The sequence below is a fragment of the Panthera onca genome, chromosome C2 (genome assembly GCF_046562875.1).
Source record: "Panthera onca isolate mPanOnc1 chromosome C2, mPanOnc1 haplotype 2, whole genome shotgun sequence".
In the NCBI taxonomy this organism is placed as follows: Eukaryota; Metazoa; Chordata; class Mammalia; order Carnivora; family Felidae; genus Panthera; species Panthera onca.
The window spans coordinates 70,283,447-70,306,261 of NC_138347.1; the positions used below are offsets into that span (position 1 = coordinate 70,283,447).

Sequence of the window (22,815 nt, forward strand, 5' to 3'; positions counted from 1 at the left end):
CCCTCAGTGGTGGGATTCCCACAGTAGTTGAAGGTCCATCTGGCACAGTCTTCCAAAAATAGCCAAGACTAATTTCCAGCCATAGGTTCTTGCTGGTCAAGCAAAGGACAGAGTGCTGCAGGCCCAACAGGAGTGCTGACCCCACAAGCCCAGGTGAGTCTCCTCTATTCCTGAACTCCTTTCTAGATAGTTTAATTTTGAATGAAAACAGATGCATATTTAAAGACAAGGACCTAGGGCACCTGGGTGGCTCAGTCAGTTAAGCATCCAACTCTTGATTTCTGCTCAGGTCATGATCTCATGGTTCATGGGATCGAGCCCCTTGCATTGGTATCCACAATGGCAGAGCAGAGCCTGCTTGGGATTCTCTCTCTCCCTCTCTCTCTGCCCCTCCCTTGCTCATGTGCACTCTCTCAAAATAAATAATCAAATTAATTAATTAATTTAAAAAACAAAATAAACACAGGGACCTAAAACCACAGAGATCAGGGGCATACACTGTAGTGGTTATAACCTTCCAAATATGCAAGCATTATAAATAAAAGGAAATGTCTCAATATCTCCATTTTAGGCTTCAATTCTGTGAATGCAGATGCCCCAAACTATAAATCCCTGGAGGAAAGAAAGACTCATGATTGAGAAAAGTCTTCCTCACATGAATGACATCCCGCTATCTGATGTGTTAAGAGTCTTCAGATCCCAGAGGCCAGATATTTGGAACCACTCCAGGTGTCAGAATACAGCGAGTTCCAAGGGGAATGGACTTCAGATGCACCACCTGGTGTCAGCCCCTCCTCTCTACGGGTGAGGAATCAGAGGCCCACATGCCAAAGTTCATGCCAAACTTCACCCAAGAAATTCAAATTCATCCGGCCTCAGCTGCCTGGACCGCAGTGCTCTTTGCATCACCTACCTTCCATCTCAAACAAGGCCATGGTTGAATTCTGCAGTAAGAAACTAACTCTGGGTCCCCGGATTCCATCCCTCTGAATTTAGTACTTCCTTGCTGCCCCCAAGGCAGAGATCTTCCTGCCATCTATCAAACTTGGAGGATAAATATTCTCTCTTATGCAGAAAAACAGGTACGGAAGGAGAGTGGGGACTTCATCTCAACTTGGAAAAATGGAAACTAGTTTCAGGAAGGGCTTCTAATTGGGCACAGCTCGACCGTTGCAGGTGTTCCCGATGCTCGATGCTAAAAGTTTCACTTCATGGAGGAAGCATCTGTCCATGGTCTCCAGAAACGCATCCATCAACCCTCCAAGGACTCATAAAAGGAAACTGCATTACAGGCAAACTTCCAAAAGAAGCAACAGAATGGGAACAGGAACTTGAAACATCTTTTATGGCTTTTAGTCACTATGCTGTGATATAAAAAAGAAAACGGAAGTGTTCCAAATTTAGATCCCTTTTAATTTGCTACCACATTGGCCTTTGCAAGTTGTTTTAACTTGCTCCCTTTCACTGCCTCCATCACCTACCATGTAGAAGATACAGTGAGCTCCACTGTTTGTAACATTGTAACACCTAACTCCCTGTACGATTGGCTCACCAAAATCTCTCTCCCTGCAGTGAAGGCCTGTGCCTGCATCGCCGCCAGTGCGAACAGGTTCATTCAGGTTCTAGTGATTGTGTCATAGCAGTCATTACATTATCTGCACCCCATCCTGCCTACTCTGGCTGAAGGTTGAAACTCTAAGAAGATGTGGGTGGTGGTTTGGGGGAAAGGGTGGATTTTTGTTTGTCTCTGAAACAGCAGGGGTGGGTGAGCTGAGAAACTTGCAGGCCCTGGGAGAAGAGGAACCCAGGCAGGAAAGAGACAGTCCCAATTTCTGGGATGAAAAGGGAAGAAACAAACTTGTGAATGGGCAGAGAGCCTGGCAGAGAAGTGGGCACAGGTGGGGAGCTGACCACCATCTGAGGCTGGCCTCTTTCCTGGGATATGGCAGGGCCAGGCCAGCCCCTCAGAGCCCGAGTGGATGTGGGGGCAGTGAGGGGAGAGGGTAAGCGATCCAAACCAAAATCTGTGCATAAGCAACACCCTCCCACATGTACCCTCTGCCCCGGGGATGGAGAAATCCCTCCGGCAGCTTTCAGGCGGCTCATTTAATTCACTGAACAAATATTTATGAAGCATCCACAATAGGTCAAGATTATTCCTTTCATGACCACAAAGAGATGCTCTCAAAGAATCTATATTTTATTGTGAGCTGGAGTGAATGCTCATTTTTTTTTTCTTCATTTCCTCCTAGCTCAAAGGAAAATACAGGCAATGTGTCATTTATGCCCCAGCCACCATAATTTCCCCAGAAGGTCCGCTTGGCCTGTCTTCTTTCCCAGCTTCTAAAAAGTCCCCTTCCTCATTTTCCTGCACCCGGCCCTATTGACCCTTCATTTCTGCCTCTCCATGTCTACCTCCCCGGCAAAGACCCCTCACCCTGGCCCAGGCTTCCCCAGTCTTCTTCCACGTCCATCCCCGTTTCCTCCTATCAAAACACCACAGGCCAGCCTCCCTGGTTCTTCTCCTTCTGGCTTCTCAGCAGCCTGCGCTGCCGTGGACACAAGGTGCCTCACTGTCATGCCCAACAGACTCCCCACTTCCCCAGTCCTGTATGCAATCCCCTAGCCTATCTTTGTCTCCACTCGCACAAACTCTGCTCCCTCTATCCTCATAGGGAGCCTGGGTGCTTCAGCCCTGTCCACTTCTCCCAAACCACCATCCTCCTACAAGTCACACTGGCTTCCCTGCTTCGAGCACATTCTGCTCATGCACAGGGTCTCCCTGGGCACTCAGCTAGGTCCGGTCTCCCAGTTCTCACTGCACGTAGGCAAAATGATGTGACTGGGTCATAGGCAAGAAAGTGTGTGTAGAAACAATGCAGGCTGCCCGGGGCCTCCGAAAGCGCGCGCGCGCGCGCACACATGCACACACACACACACACACACACACACACACACACCCCATGCCCTGCAAATTCCTCTTCACAGCTAACTGGGTTGTGAAACTTATAATCTTAGATCAGGGGAAATTTTCCACTAAAAAAAAAAATGACAGAAAAAATGGATAATAAGCTGCTGGGGTTTGTTGTGTGCTTCATCCTGTGCTGTACAAAGAGCCCCATAAGTATTCGTGCTGGTTGAGAAGCAGGGGCCATGGGGGTATCACAAAGTATGAGGGGCAGGGGCTGAGGTGTGCAATGGGAACAGGTGAGGACAGGCAGCCTCCTACACTCCTGGTCTAAGAGTACAAAAAAGCCTGGCAATTCTGGTCTTGAAGCCAGAGGGTGAGTCTGAAGCCACCAGTAAACTACATCAGGAAACAAAGACAAGAGGGATGTCTGGTTGGCATCAGTTGGTTGAGCATCCCACTCTTGATTTCAGTTCAGGTCATGCTCTCACAGTTCGTGAGTTCGAGCCCTGTGTCAGCCTCTGTGCTGACAGCACCTGCTTGGGATTCTCTCTCTCCCTCTCTCTCTCAAAATAAATAAATAAACTTTAAAAATTAAGAAAGAAAGAAAGAAAGAAAGAAAGAAAGAAAGAAAGCAAGCAAGCAAAGACAAGAGAGCAAAAGAGCCAGGTTGACAAGGCCATTCAGGGGGCACCTGGCTGTCTCAGTCAGTAAAGCATGTGACTCTTGATCTTGGGGTTGTGAGTTCGAGCCCCACGTTGGGCATAGCGATTACTTAAAAATAAAATCTTAAGAAAGGAGAGGGAGAGAGAGAGAGAGAGAGAGAGAGAGAGAGAGAGAGAGAGAGAGAGGGGCAACGCAGCAGAACTCTGTAGAGAACCAGAGTGAGGTGCTGAGCAGGAGCTGAACAAGGGCAGACTCAAACTCGATACCTGTGGGAGAATAGAGTAATGGGAGGGCAGACTGGATAAAAGAAGTGGAATTAGGTCACAAGGAATGTTAAATGCAGAGTGAGGGTCCTCACCCCACCTCAAGTAAAATAAGAAAGCACGGTGAGTTCAAGAGCAGGGGAGTCTTGATGGAATATGTTCTGAGATTAATCCGTGCTGGTGTGCAACGACAAGGCAGGTGGGTGGATCGGAATCCACACAAACACACTGATTAGGGACCTGGCCCTCCCTGGCTGTCCATTAGGCACCAGCCCTCAATGTACATACACATCATACACTCTTGGCCACGCATTACCTCTCTGATGATGTCCCAGGATATATGGTTAAGAAGGCACTCGGCCACACTTACTCTGTCTTGCTAAAGGGCAGAGACTGATCAAAAACTATTCCTGAACTCTCCAAACTCAGCTCCCTGAAATACACTCAGGCCCCAGGGGCAGTTCGCCCCAAGAAAATGAGGAGTTCTTCAGCCAAGACTGAGGCTCCGCCAAAGCACAGGGAACCAGATGGGCTAGAGAGGGAACCCAAGTGTGGCCTGGGACAATGACATGTTCCTTGAGATAATGTCATTCACTATCAATATTAGGACATCAGACTCGTGGAGGTACTAGCACAAGAAAAGGAAGAAAACCAAAGCAGACCACTGACCCTGGCTTCCAGATCCCACTGCCTACATTTACTAGAAAATGTCACTGACAACAGAAGCAGTTTGCTGGATAATACTGATTCTGTTAATTAGCAGTCCCATTCACAAACCCTCTTGCGGCCTGATCTCATTCTACACTCCCAGTTATGCTGGAGGGTGGGAGCTGTCACCTTTGTTTTACATATCAAGAAACTGGGAGGAAATATGGCAAAACTGAGATTTAAATTTTGGTTTTCTAATGACATGTTGTTTAAGCCCACCTCTTTTATCCAATATGAATTTCTGCCAGATTCTTGGCTGAATCTGGAGCGGCCAAGATGAGTAAGACATAGTTTAGATTTTCAAGAAGATGATTTAGTCAGTAACCGGCCTGAAAACAAATTAATAACAATAAAAGGTTATAAGTGCTACCAATGAAGTACAGAATATGGGGAGACAAAGAGGTGGTCATGGCCTGCACGTGCAGATAATCAATAGCAATCCAGTGAAAGCCTTCAGCCAGTATTTATTGAGCAACTACTGTGTGCCAGGTTAACGCTCTATGTACTAGGGATCCAGCAATGCAGAAAACAGATAAAACCCCTGCCCCAACATTCGGGAAGAGAAAGATAACATTTCCTTGCCAAATGGCGTGGATGGACTGAGGGATGGATAGGTGGACAGATGTGTCTGGGAAAACCATGAAAGTCTTCATAGAAGAGATGAGTCTTGGACTGATTCTTGAAAACGGGGGAAGACAAATGTTGGTCAGGAAAAGGGGGGAAGCACAGGAGCACACACAGGAAAAACCATGAGGGTATTCATCAGGCAGGGCTCTCTAGGGATCTTTGGGTAGTTCCCTCTGACCAAAGTGCTGGGGGCAGGCAAGTGATGATGGTGGGGAGGCAGGTGGGGGCCAAGGAACTTGGATTTGTCATGCAAGTCATAGGGTACCAGTGAAAGGTTTTAAAGAAATTTCATAATAAACACACCACAATTAAGCACAAACACAATGAAGATTCATACATTGAGAAGATTTCTTGGGATAAATTTATTGGGATTGGAGTAATTTATTTAGTAATCTTACTCTCTACTAAAAAAAAATTCTAGAGAGGTCACACTTGAGAGGCCAAGTGGCCTCGAGGAAAGAGCTTGGACTCAGAAGTCCAAGAAGGCAGACTGAAACTCAGCTTTGGCACAATGCGTAGTCTTGAAAAAGTCACTTCACCTCTCTGAGCCTTCAATTTTCATCAGTAAAATGGCTGTTATTCCCACCTACCTGACGGAGCTGTTGTGAGGGTTGGAGATGCCATGTAAAAGGTGTGCAGTATCTAGCGGGGCTCCCCGCACGACCATCTGTAGCCATCAAAGAGGAAACCAATCCCTAGGCTCCGAGGCTGCATCGTGGTGAAGAAGCGTGGCCTCCCAGGACCCCTCTCTTGTCCTCCTGACAGGCCCCACGCACTGAATTGCAGACACTTAGCCAGTGCGAGATAGCAAGTCTTAGCTTCTTCAAAAAATAACCTTAACAGGGTGCTTGTGCAAAGAAGGTCTGTGCCCTGTGCTTCTGACAATAGTTTTGACAAGTAATCCAGAAATGTCCTTCAAGAGAGGAATTTTAGAAATTGATCATTTGCTGATGAGGGCACCAAGCTCTGGTATTTGCGTCGCTTTATGAAAGCAGTATGCCTAACATCTTTCTGAACTTATAACCCTTCTTACAGGGTGGGAAGAAACAGCAACCATTATTTTTAACTATTCCATAAAGGCTGACTCATAATACTCATCCTCAGACGAGCCCCATGAAGATGGCTGGCCTCCACCAACATGCCACCCACCACTGTAGGTTCTGAACTGTCACACAACAACTCACTTCACATGCTCACATCTCTTACCAAAGAGCAGAAAACCATACAAGGGTCATAACTGGCTTCCCCACAAGGGGAAGGAAGGCCCTGTTTTCCTAAAATAGGGTGAAAACACTCAACACGATCTGAAGACCCATGTTATAAATGCCCTAGAAAAAAAGAGGAAGACACAGTCTGCAGAATTTTCTGCGCAGTCAACTTGCGAGCCGTGGGGTAGCCTGCCCCTTCTTCCCCACCCCCACCCCCGCCACGTACCTCTTTGAAGCACCAGGCACATTTCGGGTGGATTAACAGACATTCTTCACAGGAGGTGGCACTTCCACTAGTGCATATGTTAAGACCTTCAAAGAAAGATAAAGATGCACCAATTAGTTCCAGGCCATAAACCTGATTGATGAGGCTTTTGTATGGGGTGGGGGGAGGGGTCACTTCTTTTTTTAACAGGGAGCCTGGGTAAGGCTGAAGGGTACAGGCCCCAGTGCTAATCGCAGGTTAAGGCTCATTGGCCGTGCCCTAAACGCTGTGACAGTTTTTGAAGCACTCACCGAGCGTGCCCACTAGTGTGAGCAACTCCCATTACTTCTGCTGGATCCCCGTGGACTTCCAGCCCCATCACACAGGAGGGCCTCCCTCACAGAAGGCCTCACTACACTCAGTCCACCCAAAATGACAAAAAGAAATTGTACGATAAAAGGAAAGAAAAAAGAGGGGCGCCTGGCTGGCTCGGTGGGAAGCGCTTCTAACTCTTGATCTCAGGGCTGTAAGTTCGAGCCTCACATTGACCAGAGAGAGGACTTAAAAATAAAATCCTTATCAAAAAGAAAAAAGAGGGGCACCTGGGTGGCTCAGTCAGTGAAGCATCTGACTCTTGGTTTCAGCTCAGGTCATGATTTCATGATTCACGAGTTGGAGCCTTACATCCGGCTCTGCGCTGTCAGTGGGGAGCCTGCTTAGGATTCTCTCTCTCCCTCTCTTTCTCTGCCCTTCCCCCACTCACTCTTACTCTCTCTCTGAAATTAATTAATTAATGGGTTAAGATAAAATCCATTAATTCAGTATACCTACTAGTAGGTCAAATAAGAAAAACCATATCATCACCTCACTGGGTAATAAAAAGGCATTTGACCAAATTCAAAACCCATCCTGATTTAAAAAAAAAAAAAATCAGAAACTAAGATTAGAAGGGAATTTCTTTACCATCGTAAAGCTTACTTATTTCAAACCAAGACCAGTCCTTTCTTTCCCATTAATCTGGGGAGGGGTCTCCCGAGGGGGGTGCTAAACTGCAGTGGTGAAGTTAAATTCGCTGCCCCCTCAACTCCCTAACCCACACCTGCACCCACCCTTCTTCAATCTTGCGAACCTTGAAACTTATCATTCTTTTCTTTTCCTTCTTCTCAGAAACATCAAGGACACAGTTCTTTTGACCAAGAGGAGAGGATGTTGGTATTTCTCTGAATGAACATGGCTCTCTGTTCAGCTCTCATAGCACTAAGGACCCACTAGTCTCTTCTGGTCATTGCCCTGAATTTCAAGAAGAGAGAATGTCCACTGAACTGATGGAAAAAAGAGAAACCCAGGGCCACCAGCCCTAGAAAGAAGGGTCCAAACTGTAAGGGGAAAAACAGCTGGAAAAGATTAAAAGGGAGAGTGGAGGGGGAAAATATAGGGAACTCCATGAAATACCATAAAAACAACTATTGTAAGACCTCTTGAAACCCTAGCATTTCCCCAATTTGCTAGTTTTAACTCCCTGCTTCTCCTTTGCCACTAGCAGTAAAACAACAGAAATAGACACAGGGAGCTGCACTTAGTCACCACGAGGGACACTAAAGGGAACAAATACCATCTGGGATTAGAATGGCCACCGGGGTGGAAGGGAGGAGACCCTAGCAGGACCAGAGATGCTGGGAAGAAAGGAGGAAGGGCTTTGGAGGCCCAGAGAGAGTAAAGTCAGATGCTTTCCCCCAGCTCGATGCTGCACTCTGGGCTCCTGGGCACCACCAGCCGTCTTGCTGAGCCCCTGCCACACCCACAGAGCTGGGGGACTCCAATCTCACTGCCAGGACTGCAACAGGACCTCCTGGGTGCAAGCCCTGGACTCAGAACGCATTTCGCTGGAGAAACAAGCTGGGATAGCATGCATAACCTCATTTCAGCAGAAGAGCCCTTCCCAGGTCCAAACACTAACCAAGAAGGTCTTTGAATCCAGCCCACTGGGAATTTGGGCCTGCTTGCCTCCTGCTTGCACTGACAAGTTCCTTTCTCATTTTAAAGTGAATCCACTCACTTGATGACTTTTAAATAGGCTTAAAAAAATATGTAGGCAGGAAGAGTTTCAAAATGCCAGTTCCACTTTGTGGTCAAATCTCCTTACGTGTCAGAAACTCAAATGGGGATGGAGGGATCAAATCCAGAATGAAAGTGACTTTCCCCCTGCTCTCCTTATCAAGTACAAATTCAGGCCCTAGAGGCACCTGGGATGGCTCAGCCGGTTAAGAGGTGACTCTTGATTTCGGCTCAGGTCATGATCTCATGGTTCATGGGTTCATGGTTCATATGGCTCTGTCAGAGCATGAGGCCTGCTTGGGATCCTCTGTGTCCCTATCTCTGCCCCTCCCTCTCTCTCAAAAAGAAATAAATGTTAAAAAATTAACAAAAAAATTCAGGTCCTTGTGGCACACCATCTCCTTTGACACCCAAAATCATTTCCATAAAATCATGGGAGTTGAAGACCCTCAGAGCTAGAACTGTTTTAAAATGAGCTGGCCAAGTCAGCTCATTTTAGAGATGAAAACATGAGAAAACAGGAGTCAGTGACTTGAAACAAGGAGACCCGTCTGCCAGAAAGAGGTCAGAAGGGGTGCTGGTTAGCAAGTGCCCAAATCGGGGACCTGCCTGGCAATCCCTGACCCAGCCCAGGCTCAGGGCAGTGTGACCAGTGAGCTCTGGGATCTCCTTGAGGAGATCTATAACAGGCTCTCAATCAGAAAAGAATTTGAGGTCAGCTGTCTTATTCGTGTCTCTGCTTAGATGCACAGAAATTCACAAAGACCACTTTCTAAATACCAGGGCCCCATTCATCACTGAGCTTTAGGAACTTGGGTGGAGGGTCTTGAGCTCAAGGCAATAAGGCTCCTCAGTGCGGACCCAGACAGACTGGGCTCTGGTCTTCTGTTTTGTCAGCCTACAAGAGCTTGGAGGTAATACTGAAGAGGCTCAAAGGATGGGACAGACATCTGCTATGAAAACATACTGAACAACTGTAAAATACGTGTTGTCCTGATTTCCTAATTGATTCCATTATTACATATTGAGAAGCAACAGTAAAGTAGTTGTGCTGCCCTCGAAATGATTCCTCTAAAATTAGGCTCCTGGGCCAAATTCAAATTCAAGAAAGCCTGCACGAAGCATGTACTAAATGCCAAGCTCTGCACTAGGGGATTCTAGAAATACAGAGATGAATGAGCCTTGCTCCCCGGGAGCTCAGTGTACCAGGTAACAGGGACCAGACAGGCACTCCAGGAACCAAAAGCATAGGTTGTGCGCTGACACCCACCACAGCACCAGAGCTCTTCCTTTGGCATTTCTCCTCTCTCCACCTATTAATATTTCAGAGTTTGGATTTGGCTGGATGAGTCACTTGGCACCAACAGCATTTTGAAAGGACGGAAGCAATGAATAAAAAGCTAAACAGCTAGAGTTCCCAAATGTCAGAGTGTCGTGTCTAGGTCATGGAAATAGGCACTAGTGGCCCAGACGATGGCCACATCTTTTCTTGGTTTGCACTGTGACTATTTCCAGTCCAACTGCAACTGCCTGCAGCCCTTAACACCCCCGAAGCCGGGGTTTAGTGCAAACCATAATCTAAAAATATGCTCTCCTTCCGAAACTCATTGACTCACCCCTCTCTTTCATCAATCATATCCAGGCAGCTACCACGTCCGGTCGATCATTCCTTCAAGATGCATGAAATGTTGCTTTTAATCCAGCCCTTCCTGCCTGCCCTCTCTGGCCCCACAATGCCCAAGCCAGGCCCTCTGCACTGAGTCTAGATTCCTGCAGTGGCTTCCTGCCAGCCTCCCTCCATGCAGTCTCTCCCCATCTCTGTCCACCCCACATGTCCAAGGTCAGACAACACCTGCTACAGCACACATCCAGCAGGTGGAATTTCCTGATCCAAAACATTCAGTGGGTTAACAGAAATGAGTACCAAGCTAGAATAACCCTATACTGGCAGGGAGAGAGGGGACATGACACTATTCAGCCGGGAGAGTGGGAAAAGCATCGTGAGTATATAGGGTGTGTTCTCACCCTAGAAAGCACATTAACAGTAACAGATCGTAACATTCAGAATGGTTCATGTGTGTGTCATCTTCATGATTCAAGCAAGAAGCGGGGTTCCTCATGATCCTAAATTACATTTTAGTCACTGTTGTCAAGACAACAGAAAATAAAGACATTTCATTATTGTTGTTTTCTTTTTTAAAAAGTGGCAACGATGGAGTGCCTCTCCCCATATCCTGAACCACGCCCCCCATACTTCTCACACAATAGATGAAATGTTTCTGGTACAAAATCTAGCAACTATTTGTTGGTCCAAAGATGTTACCATGAACTGTAAATATATGTCTCAGGAAGGCCAGTTCCCTTCTTAGACTACCTTTCTGAACATCACACATCTGCAGAACACCCCGCTTGACAGATATGACTTGTATTTTTAAAACAAATTCATATATTTGCATATAATATGCAGTTTTAAAAAAGAATGCGCATGCTCCCTATATACTGATACGAACCTTACCTCGATATATTAAGTTGCAAATAAAAGGCAAATAAAATATACAACAGTGTGTATAGTGCTTTCAACAAACATAGGGGAGGAATATTTGCTTTTTAATTTTTTTAAGTTTATGTATCCATTTTGAGAGAGAGAGAGCGTGAGAGAGCAAGGGAGGGGCAGCGAGAGAGCGAGACAGAGAATCCCAAGCAGCACTGTCAGGGCAGAGCCTGATGTAGGGCTTGAACTCACAAACCACAAGATCATGACCTGAGTCAAAATCAAGAGCCAGAGGCTTAACCTACTCAGTCAACCAAGTGCCCCAGGGGAGGGATATCTGTAACATACGTGTAGAAAACACCCTGGATACATAAGAAACCTAACAGGGGTAATATGTGAGGGAAGGAGTCAGGGCAATATGCTAGACTGATGGGCACTGAGAATGGAAAACAGATTTCTCACTGTACAATTGTTATACTATAAAAAAAAAATCATGTGACTATAATACCTATTCAAATAATAATTTTTAAAAAGGCAATTGATTACCTCTATGGCCTTCTCCAAAAACCATAACTCCAGCCTAATCATGAGGAAAAACATCAGACAATCTACAAAATATCTCCTCAAAACTGTCAAAGTCATCAGGGTGCCTGGGTGGCTCAGTGGCTGAGTGTCCGACCTCAGCTCAAGTCATGATCTCACCACATGTGAGTTTGAGCCCCGCATCGGGCTCTGTGCTGACAGCTCAGAGCCTGGAGCCTGCTTCAGATTCTGTCTTTTCCTCTCTCTCTACCCCTCCCCGACTCATGCTCTGTCTCCGTCTCTCAAAAATGAACATTAAAAAACATTTTTTTAAACTGTCAAGGTCATCAAAAACAAGAAAAGACTGAGAAACTGTCACAGTTCAAAGGAGACTGAGACAAGGCAACTCAATTTATGTGGCATTCTGAATGGGATCCTAGAACAGAAAAGGGGCATTGGGTAAAAACTAAAGAAATCAGACTAAAGTATGAACCTCAGCGGTACCTGGCTAGCTCCATGAGTAGAGTATGTGACTCACAACCTCTGGGTTGTGAGTTCAAATTTTTTCTTTTTTTTTTTCTTAAGTGGGCCTGGGGCTTATTAAAAAAAAAAAAAAATTAAATAAAATAAAGTATGAACTGGGGCACCTGGGTGGCTCAGTCGGTTAAGCGTCTGACTTTGGCTCCGGTCATGATCTCTCAGTTTATGAGTTCGAGCCCTGCATCGGGCTCTGTGCCAACAGCTCAGTCCCTGGAGCCTGCCTCAGATTCTGTGTCTCCCCCTCTCTCTGCCCCTCCCCTGCTCATGCTCTGTGTCTCTCTATCTCTCAATAATAAATAAACGTTAAAAAAAATTATTACAGGGGCGCCTGGGTGGCTCAGTCGGTTAAGCGTCCGACTTCAGTTCAGGTCACGTTCTCACGCTCCGTGAGTTCGAGCCCCGCGTTGGGCTCTGGGCTGATGGCTCAGAGCCTGGAGCCTGCTTCCGGTTCTGTGTCTCCCTCTCTCTCTGCCCCTCCCCCGTTCATGCTCTGTCTCTCTCTCAAAATAAATAAACGTTAAAAAAAAAATTTAAAAAAATTATTACAAAAATAAAGTGTGAACTGTAGTTAATAATAATGTATCAATGTGGCTGATTAATTGTAAAAAACATACGGTACTAAGGTAAGATGCTAATAATAGGCAAACTGGGTGTGGGGTATATAGGAACTCTCTGTACTATCTTCTCAATTTTCCTGTATATCTAAAACTGATTTACGTTTTTAGAAAATTGAGGGGTTTTTTAAAGACCACTGAAACCATGGGGTAGTGGAGTGGGGATGGGAGGGGGGATCCATTGTGGCTGTATTAGGAACCTAAAGGTAAATAAGGCCTGGGTAATTTGCCACGCAGTATGTGAGGGGGACACCCGGCCCCTAGTGTAACAGAATGTGCTGTGGGAGCAAGGGAAGGACAGGCCAATTCCACCTACCCGAAGGGGGCAGAGTAGGCTTCACAGAGGAGGGGACATTTGGGCTGGAATTATGGGAAGAGGCTATCCTGGACACAAAAGATCCAAGTACTTGTTCTGCCACTTACTGGCCACATGACCTTGGGCAAGCCACTTACTCTTTCCAGGCCTCAGCATTCTCATGCAAACAATTCAGGGGGTGCAATACACGGCCTCTATCATATATTCCAGCTCAAAAAATCTTGCCAAGACTCAAGCTCATCCATCCATTCAACAAATATGACCCAGGCAATATCCTAGGCAGAGGCCACAGTGATAAACAAAATCAACAGAACTCTCTGCCCTCACGGTGCTTCCGGTTGGGGGAGAATCCTCATTGGGGGTTGGGGGGAGAGGGCACTGACAGTGAACAAGATCAGTAAGTACACGAGATGACAATGAGGGCTGAGGAGAAAAATTAAGGAAAGAAAAGAGACAGGAAGGATGTGGGGCAGGAGGTTTAGTTGCGAGTGGCCAGGGACAACTTGCTGAGCAGGAGACTGCCAAGAAAGGGCTGCAAGGTGGAGGCAGCATGCCCTATGGATATCTAGGGAGACAGTACCCCAGGCCCAGAGAGGGGCCCGCTGTGCAGCATGGGTGGCGTGCTGGAAGAAAAGGGAGAGCCAAGTGCGCCAGCAGGAGTGGTGAGAAAAATAAAGTCGGGGAAGTCAGAGTTCCCAGAGAGGCCTGGCAGGCCACTGTCAGGACTTCTGGAAGCCACTGGAGGGTTTTAAGCAGAGTGCATGATCTGACTTGAGTTTTAACAGAATCACTCTGAGTGAGAGCTGAGGATAGGTAAAGGGGACAAGAGCAGGAGCAGGCCCTAGCTATACGAAACAAGCAAGCATCTCAGAAACTCTGGTGGTGTTAGGGGAGGAGAGTGAGTGAGGGAGGGAATCCAGTAAGGAGGGTAGGCCACACTACCTGCCCCTCCAGCATCCACCACAGGGGATGTGTCAAGGCCTGTCTATGAGCAAACTTTTCACCAGGTGGCCCAGGAATCAAACCCTGCATTCAACAGAAGCAAGAAGAAGCCTCACAAACAAATGGGGCCTATAAATAACGTGTTCCTTTACATTTATAAAGGCCATTAATCCCATTCCAAGTGGAAAGAAAGCAAACAAACTATAGCAGTGGGCTTTTTGAAGCTTCACCCCCAGCCAACAGAAAATACCTGTGAAAAGAGATGTCCGCGCCACCCCCCCCCCCCCCACGAACCCAGCTGCACACTGCCACATGAAAAGGACACTATTATTTAGGCAGTAATTGTTCCACATTACTGATATCGTGAAAACTTTTCAGAGTATTTCCATGAGCCGGCTCAAGAAGAGAAACTAGTTACCAGGGTAGGCAGGCACAAAAAGCCTTTTGCCAAGTATTTAGGTATTTTAATTCTCCGTTGCCTCAGTAGCTAAATAAGCACGGAGAACAAGCAGGAGGAGAATACTAATTAGAGCTAATTAGACCCTGCCCTCTTCTGCCTCAATCCCCTTTATAAAAAGCCCCCCTCCCCCCGACTCAAGGATGATGGAGCTAAAATGTAAATACCCAGGGTAAACAGCAGTCTCCAGACCAAGCCCACTGTTTGCATTTCACTGCCCCGTTATTGCTAGACCCAGGCCTGGTTACCTGAAGAGAGCTACAAACCCAAGGCCGAACTCCAGCAGCCCCCTCACAGGCCATGAAACATGTGGTGGAGGAGAGAGCACTGTCAGCAGGAGCCCACTAAATAGAGTACAGGGCTCTCCTAGGATTCAGAGCATTCTAACTGGCAGGGCATTCACTAAAGGAACATATGATTTTTTTTTTTTTTTTAATAAACTATGATAGTAAACATGACTCCAGTCCTGCAGCAGGATCAATACCACACTCCTCCCCTTCCCTCTCAGGGAGCAAAGGCCTCACCCCAGAGAAGTCCTTCTCTGGTTTTGTGGGAAGACCATGTCCTCAAGTCCTGTCCAGAGGCTCTTGGCCATGGGATAAGGAGAGCAGGAGATAACTTTGAATAGAAGAGGGCTGGTCAACCTGCCAGAGACTTGTTTGAAATGAGTCCTCTTAAATTAAAAGTCTGCTTCCTGCTGGATTAAGCACAGGGATGGAAGTGTAGTGAAAGCAACAGACGTGCACCTTGGCCACAGGTCCAGGGACACCCAGGCAGGCATGGCCCTGTGGGTCACCTCTTTCTTTCACTGGGCAATGAAGGTTTTTCTTTCCAGTCACGTTCCTAGGAGCGAGACAGAAACAAGCTCTGGGAAAAGTACCTGTGGGGCCTCAAGAAAAAAAGAAAAGGGAAGGAAAAGAAAAACTGTTTCAAAGTCTGTGTGAAGCCAGCTCAGCAACCCTGGGGCACTAGGAGAAATCACACAAATATGTGTCAGTCTCTTCTAACCTTGAGAGGCTCCGGGGCTAAGAGGGAGGTGACCGGTCTGGAGGCCAGTGATGAGCTTGCTCCATCATGGCCCTGCTGGCCCACAGCAGGCTGGCTGAGCTCTAGCAGGCAGCAGCAGAAGAAAAGGGAATTCAGAAGGAGTTGGAAATAAACCACCAAGACTCAATGCTTTTCTCCCTACCTAAACTGCATCATGTAGGACAAAGGGCACTAGACCAAAAAGCTTTTGAGATCCATCAGTGGATAAGGAAGAGTGGGCAAGTCACTTTGCCCTTTTGGGCCCATTCGGAAAATGGACATCACTGTGAAGATGCATATGAACTGTGAAAAACGGAAATCACAATGCAAATGGAAAGCAATATATTAAAAGAATTCTTCACAAATGGAAACATTTGAGTTTTTATTAGAATCGCAGAAGGTCAAGCTGTAAGGCAACTTAAAAATCATCTCCTTTAGCAGTTGCCAAACTTTGGGATTTCACAGAACATTGCGAACAAAACAGGGGCGCCTAGGTGGCTCAGTCAGTTAAGCGTCTGACTTTGACTCAGGTCATGACTCACAGTTTGTGGGTCTGAGCCCTGCATCGGGTTCGCACTGACAGTGCAGAGCCTGCTTGGGATTCTCTCTCTCTGCCCTCCCCCCACTTGTGTGCTCATGAGCTCTCTCTCTCTCCCTCTCTCTCTCCAAATAAATAAACTTAAAAAAAAAAAAAAAAAGAACAGAAGAAACAGAAAAAGAGGAGGGGAAATTTATACAGGATTGCTAGATTTTTTATTTTGCCAAAAAGAAAAACTACCCTCTGTCATCACTATAAATCACTAAAAAAATAAAATAAATGAAACCAACTATACCAACCAAAAATAAAAAAGACATCATTTCAAATTAAAGGGCAGTCCTGTGAGGCAGGGGACCACTGACAAAGATAAACTCCTGTGTGTGCCACAAGCTGCCATCCTTCTCTGAGCTGTATTTCCCTGAGAACCCATGAAAACATCAGCGATGGGCACTGGTTGCCAGATGGGTGTTTGGAAACCACTGATCTACTCCAAGTTCTACAGTGATTATTTTCCCATAAAAGATATCTTGCTCCAGTATTAAGTTTGCATTAGGGCCTAAAGGAGTTTTTGTTTGCCCAGAACCCTCCTCCTGCTCAGAGGTAAACCTCCAGGTCTTCATGTAAATGAGGCCCCGTAGGGGACTAGTGCCCTCTCCCTTGGCAGCCAGGCACAAGAGCAATCCAGTATCGTGGGCCTGCTAGAGAATGAAGCAATAAAGGACACAATTATTTCCTCCGGGAAAGGAGAAAAGCTAGAGCTTCCTGATTTTTTGGTAGGGGCTCGGGGTGGCTTATCTGTCTGTCAGCCCCTGCGCAAAAACGGAGCATCCTTCCTCTGGGGCCTCCTAACTGCCACATCCACTCTCGTCCCAACTCGGAAAACTTAAGCAGGTAAGTGAGGGCTCCTCACACAGCCTCCAGCCCCTGGCAGTATCGCGCCAAAGCAATAGCACACCTCCTGCCCTCCGCCCCAGAATCCTCCAGAGTTAGGGGAATGTTCCGGGGCGAATGTTTCGTGTATCTCGGGATAAACCCAGGCAGGAGTCAGGTCGGTAAGTCCCAGGTGGGGCTGTGGCTTGGGACGCCGGTGTCCCAAGGGTTTGGCGGTGGCTTCGGGAGGAAGCAAGGGGATTAAACTTTAGAAGAAGGCCGTTAAACTGGGTGCTGTGAAACTCTAGGATGCGCTTAGGGGCCCCGAGCACCCGCAGTTCGAAGAGACAAGCCCTCCGGAGTAGCCGTGGCTCCAGCAAGGACTCCGGCTCTCGCGCCCCCCTCGCTGCCCTTCGCCTTCTGGGGACCAGGGCACTGGCGGCATCCCTCGGCGCCTCCCCGCAGCCCGCCCGCCCCCGGCCGGCCACAAGGGCCGCTTTGTGCCCGGGAGCGCGGCGCCCCGGCCCCCACGCAGGGCTGGCGGCGGCCCTCCCCGGGCAGAGGGCGCGGGCGCACGCGGGCCGGTCAGCAGCCGGGCAAGGCTGTTTACACAGGAAGGGGAGACTCCTCCTCGGCCCGGGACTGACCGGCGGCCGACGACAGCGCGCCGGGGCGGCTGCTGGCTGCGCGCGGGGTGGCGCACGCACCTCGCAAGCCCCCCACCGGGCGGCACCCCGCCGCTCGCCCCCTGGGGCGGGGGGAGCCCGGAAGACGCTCCCCCACCCAGACAGCGCCCCTCGCCCCGCCCTCCACGCCGCCGGCGGGAGGCTCCGAGCGGGACAAAGTTTCTCTGCGCGGCGGGCGACGCGGCTTACCTGGGAGGCTGGGCACCAGCGCGCAGAGCCCGAGCAGGCAGGCGTACAGGGGCGCCGGGGCCCGCGGCATGGTGGGGGCGCCCGGCCTCAGCGGCGGCGCGGACGGCGGGCTCCGCGGGGGCCCGAGGCCGAGGCCGGAGCGCGGGGGGCGAGGGCCGGGGGCCGCAGCCGCATGCCCGGCTCACAGCCCCCCTGGCCGGGCGGGAGGAGCTGGCGGCTGCGCTGGCCGGCGCCCCGCCACCACCATCCCTCCCGCAGTGCTCGCAGCCGAGTCCCGGGGCTGCCGGGGGATCGCGGCTCGGGACGGCCCCGGCGGGCGGCTCTGGGCCGGGGAGGGGCGCGCTCCGCGCTGGGGCCGCGACTTGGGCTCCGGGACGCGCCGCCACACTCTGCCCTCCGCCTCCGCCCCTTCCCTTCCTCCCTCCGGCCCGCCAGGCTCCACTTTCCTCCCTCCTCTCTCCTCCCCTTCTCCCCCCTCTAAGCCCCCGCTCGGCTGCCACACGGTCAGTTTACGGCGGGGCGGGGCGAGCTCCGGGCCGGGCCAGCTCCGCCCCGAGCGGGGACCCGCCCGGGGACGCGGAGCCCGGGGCGCCCAGGTGCAAGTCCCTTATGCCGCGCTTACTGGGGGCCCCGGGGGAGCGAAGTCGCTAAGGAGGGTCTCGCTCTGCTTTCTTAGCAGCCTGGCGCCACAGGGAAAGACGGGCACGCTCCAAGGGGCGAACCGCGATTATTTTGAATTGCTAGACTTCGAGACGGAGAGCAGGTATGGTGAGATCCTGCCTTGGCCGTCTGGCTCTCCCAAAGTCGCACCTCCAGCAGCGCTATCGCCCCGAGGAGAGACGGAGGCGCCTGCGGGTGTAATAAGAGGAGACGCGCTGGATCTCGAAGGGAGGGCATGTGGGGCGTGGAGGCACATGTAAAGCCCACTTTTCCCTCAGAAGCGCTTTGCCGTTTTCGAGGATTCAAGCCTGGACGATATGCCGCTAGCCTTCCTCATCCCTGGCAGTTTCCGTGAAGCTAAACTGATAAACTCAGAAACAGGTGCCCAGGCTTTCACCTTATCCTTCAGCAGAGTTGGTTCTGAACTTACCAGTAGCAATTGGGGAGCTTCCCCTGACAGCGCGTGAGAAGGGACAGGTGGCCTTGAGCTGGGCCACGATGAATGGGTTAAGACTGGAATGGTTTATAGGCAAGAGGAGGAGAGGCAGTCTTCATGTAAAAGGCAATAGAAAAGGGCATGTCTAACGCGGACAGAGAACAGTGCTAGCAAGGCACGGCACTAAATTACCTTGTTAACTCACATAATCGTCCCCAAAACCCTACTGTTATCCGGATGAGAAAACTGAGGCACAGAGGTGTTAACTTGCCAGAAGAAGTGACAGACCTGGGATGCCTGTCCAAAGGTTCAGAATGCCTTTACTAAAAACGGAAGCAGTTAAGGAGTAAAGAGCAAAGTGGCAGCTCCCAGAGGCCAGGCAGGAGATAGTTCTGACTGCCCAGATTAAGGAGTTTGCAATTTAATATGCATGCCCCTTTCCCCTCCCAGACTCTGCTGGGGTGGTGCCCTGATGCCCAAGGATGTAAACTTCCTCTTGGAGTATACTGGGCCTAGATGAAAAGCTCCAAATTTCACTGAAGGCCAGGATTTTGTCCTTAAACTGCATGCAAACATTGGATTCTACAATATCCCCATGTTTGTTCTGATGTAAAAATCGTACTTATCCCCAAATATTTTCCAAGAGAATTGGTGCTGCAGAGCGCCCCCCCGCCCAGCCCCCTTCGAGGTCTATCTAGTGTCTTCCTGCCTCTCAGGGGAATGGCCTTGGGAGCTACTCTTATCCAACCTTGGGAGGCAATGGTCATAAATAATGGGAAGCTAGAGAAGACAGTTTGAACTGAGAACTGTCATGTGCCAAGTGGTGATTTCAGATTTGTCTGGCAAAGATGGAAAGATGGATTAGATGGAAGTAAAGTTAAGTCTCAAAAACTGGGTAAATATTGCATTGATAAGTACAGTAATTTGTATGCATCAAGCATTCTCTGAGTTTAGGCCTTTTGATGTCCGATCTTCTGTGCATCACTTCCCCCACCCCCAACACAGTGTTTCCCAGTTCAGACCCTTATTTGCTTACGTGAAATAAGCTAGACACAAAAGGAAAAATATTGTGTGATTCTGCTGATATAAGAAACCTAAAATAGGCCAATTCTTAGAGTCAGAATGTATAATAGCAGTTACTAGGGGCTGGAGAGAGGGGGGAATGGGGAGTTATTAATGGGTACAGGCCTAACACAGACCCCTGTTTACCAGGACTGCACCTGGAAAGTGCTGCAATCAAGTCTGCCCCTATCCCATCCCACCTGGTAGTTCCCAACCTGCCCAGACCTGCCATAAGCCGCCGAGTCCCAAATGATGACAGCATTCTTCCATGCTCCATTATCTTAGAACTATTTTGCAAATGCCTTTTCTAATTCCTCTGAAGCTTTTTGTTTCTAGTTTGCGCCTTTTACCCTGTCCTAGAACTCTTCATTTCATTATGCTGGGGGATGGAAGTCCCCTTCAAATGCTTTGCCTTCCTCTAAGGGGCAGAGTCAGGGTGTACAGATGCACCTGCTCAGAAAGGGAGACCCGCAGCAGTGCCCAAGGCGTCTGGAACGGCTTCCCTTCTGCTGGGAGCACATCCCATTGCCAATCACTGCTGAGCTGCCGGGCCCAAAGAAGACCCCTGGTTGGCTTGGGGTTCACTCTCAAGGTTTGAGCAAGGATAACCCAGAGAAATGTTACGTGTCTTCTAGTGTTAAAACAAGGTTAGTTCTTCAAAAAGTTAAACACAGAGGGGCACCTGGGTGGCTCAGTCGGTTAAGCCTCCGACTTCGGCTCAGGTCACGATCCCACGGTCTGTGAGTTCGAGCCCCGCGTCGGGCTCTGGGCTGATGGCTCAGAGCCTGGAGCCTGCTTCCGATTCTGTGTCTCCCTCTCCCTCTGCCCCTCCCCCACTCATGCTCTGTCTCTCTCTCTCTCTCTCTCTCTCTCTCTGTGTCAAAAATAAATAAACATTTAAAAAAGTTAAACACAGAATTACCCATATGATCCAGCAACTGCTGTTCTGGGGATATACCCAGAATAATTGAAAAAAAAAAAAAAGGACTCAAACAGCTGTATACCCGTGTTCAAAGCAGCAGTATTCAAAATAGCCAAAAGGTGGAAACAACTCAGATGTCCATGGACAGATGAGTGGATAAACAAAATGTAGTATCTACATACACTGGACTATTATTTAGCCTTAGAAAGGAATTCAATTCTGACACATGCTATAACACAGATAAACTGTGGAGCATCTGGGTGGGTCAGTCTGTTGAGCATCACACTTCAGCTCAGGTCATGATGTCACAGTTTGTGGGTTCAAGCCCCGCATCAGGCTCTGTGCTGACCGCTTGCTCAGAGCCAGGAGGCTGCTTCAGATTCTGTGTCTCCTTCTCTGCCCCTCCCCCACTCACACTTTGTCTCACTCTGTTTCTCAAAAATAAATAAATGTAAAAAAAAAATTAAAAAAAAAACACAGATAAACTGTGACAACATGCCGAGTGAAATAAGCAAGACACAAAGGACAAATATTATACGATTCTACATATTTGAGGTATCGAGAATAGCCCAATTCAGAGCGGGGAGGGATGGGGAATTATTAATTAATGGCTATAAATTTCCAGTTTGGGGTAATGGAAAAGTTCTGGGAATGAATGGAATGTAGTGATGGCTGCACAACACTGTGAGCGTACTTAATGCCACTGAACTGTGCACTTTAAAATGGCTAAAATGGTAAATTTTATGTAATGTATATTTTGCCATAATTTAAAAAATAGTTAAAAAATCAGATTAGTTAAAACTTTTCTAATTCACAATTCAGATTTACGTGCCAACTCATTCCCATAGTGAGTTGGCACATTGTGAAATTCAATCTATAATCCAGATCAAAAAATTTTTGCCGATACATAGTTGTAATTTAATATGCAGGTCATTATTCAAGGTGAGAGGAGACGACAACAACACTGGGGTGTTCACATTAGTTTAGATAATATGCTTCATTTCCTCTGCTTTTAACAGTCCTGCCTAGGATTTGTCACAGTGCAAGAAATGAATGACCCTGGTGACAGAATGTTACAAAATTCCTTTGCAGCAATTGATAGGACTATGAAACATGTACAACATTTTCTTTAAAGTTAATATTAACTTTTTATTTTAAAAATACCAAATTCTAGGGGTGGCGGGGTGGCTCAGTCGGTTGGGCGTTCAACTTCGGCTCAGACATGATCTCACAGTTCACGAGCTGGAGCCCTGCGTCAGGCTCTGTGCTGACAGGTCAGAGCCTGGAGCCTGCTTCAGGTTCTGTCTCTCCCTCTCTCTCTGTCCCTCCCCCACTCGCACTGTCTCTGTCTCTCTCTGTCTCTCTCTCTCAGAAATAAAGTAAACATTGAAAATTAAAAAAAAATACCAAATTATATTTCTTTAAAAAAATATTTATTAGTTTTTGGGAGAGCACAAATGGGGGGACGAGCAAAGAGAGGGGAACAGAGGATCTGAAGGGGGCTGATAGGCTGACAGCAGCGGGCCCAATGTGGGGTCAAACCCACAAACCGCGAGATCATGATCTGAGCTGAAGTCAGATGCTCAACCAACTGAGCCACCCAGGTGGCTCCCCGAATTCGATTTCTTTTTATAGGAAAATGTTCTTTATAGGTTTTTCTCCTCCTGTGCACCATGGTCCTGGGGTTAGGAAAATATAACCCCTATACGGGCTCTCAGAGTTTACAGCCACTAGGGGACCACCAAGGACACAGCTAGAGGCAATGTCGAGGTAATGGGTACACACGGGAGATAGGCACATGACAAGCCGTGGTGAGCACACCAGGTTCCATTTTGGTGAAAATAGCCTACGATGTTAACTGGCCTATAGTAGATCCCTGTTATTTTTGTTTGTTTTTGGGTTAA

At 48.3% G+C, this 22,815-nt stretch overlaps 1 protein-coding gene and 1 long non-coding RNA gene across 2 annotated transcripts in view; one reads left to right on the forward strand and one right to left on the reverse strand.

The window, feature by feature from the left end:
• ITGB5 (integrin subunit beta 5) overlaps window positions 1-18,262 on the reverse strand; it is a 121,443-nt gene extending 103,181 nt beyond the window's left edge. Inside the window, exons 1-2 of the mRNA XM_060639734.3 lie at window positions 17,832-18,262; window positions 6,607-6,692 (exon numbers count right to left, since the gene is read on the reverse strand). Of these exons, the coding sequence (XP_060495717.2) occupies window positions 6,607-6,692; window positions 17,832-17,901 (156 nt within the window). The 5' untranslated portion in view covers window positions 17,902-18,262. The remainder of the gene's footprint in view (window positions 1-6,606; window positions 6,693-17,831) is intronic.
• A 141-nt stretch (window positions 18,263-18,403) lies between these two features.
• Window positions 18,404-20,856, forward strand: LOC132683607 (uncharacterized). The gene is made up of 2 exons (XR_013557941.1): window positions 18,404-18,872; window positions 20,140-20,856. It is a non-coding gene; the product is annotated as an uncharacterized LOC132683607 (long non-coding RNA).
• Window positions 20,857-22,815: the final 1,959 nt, after the last annotated feature.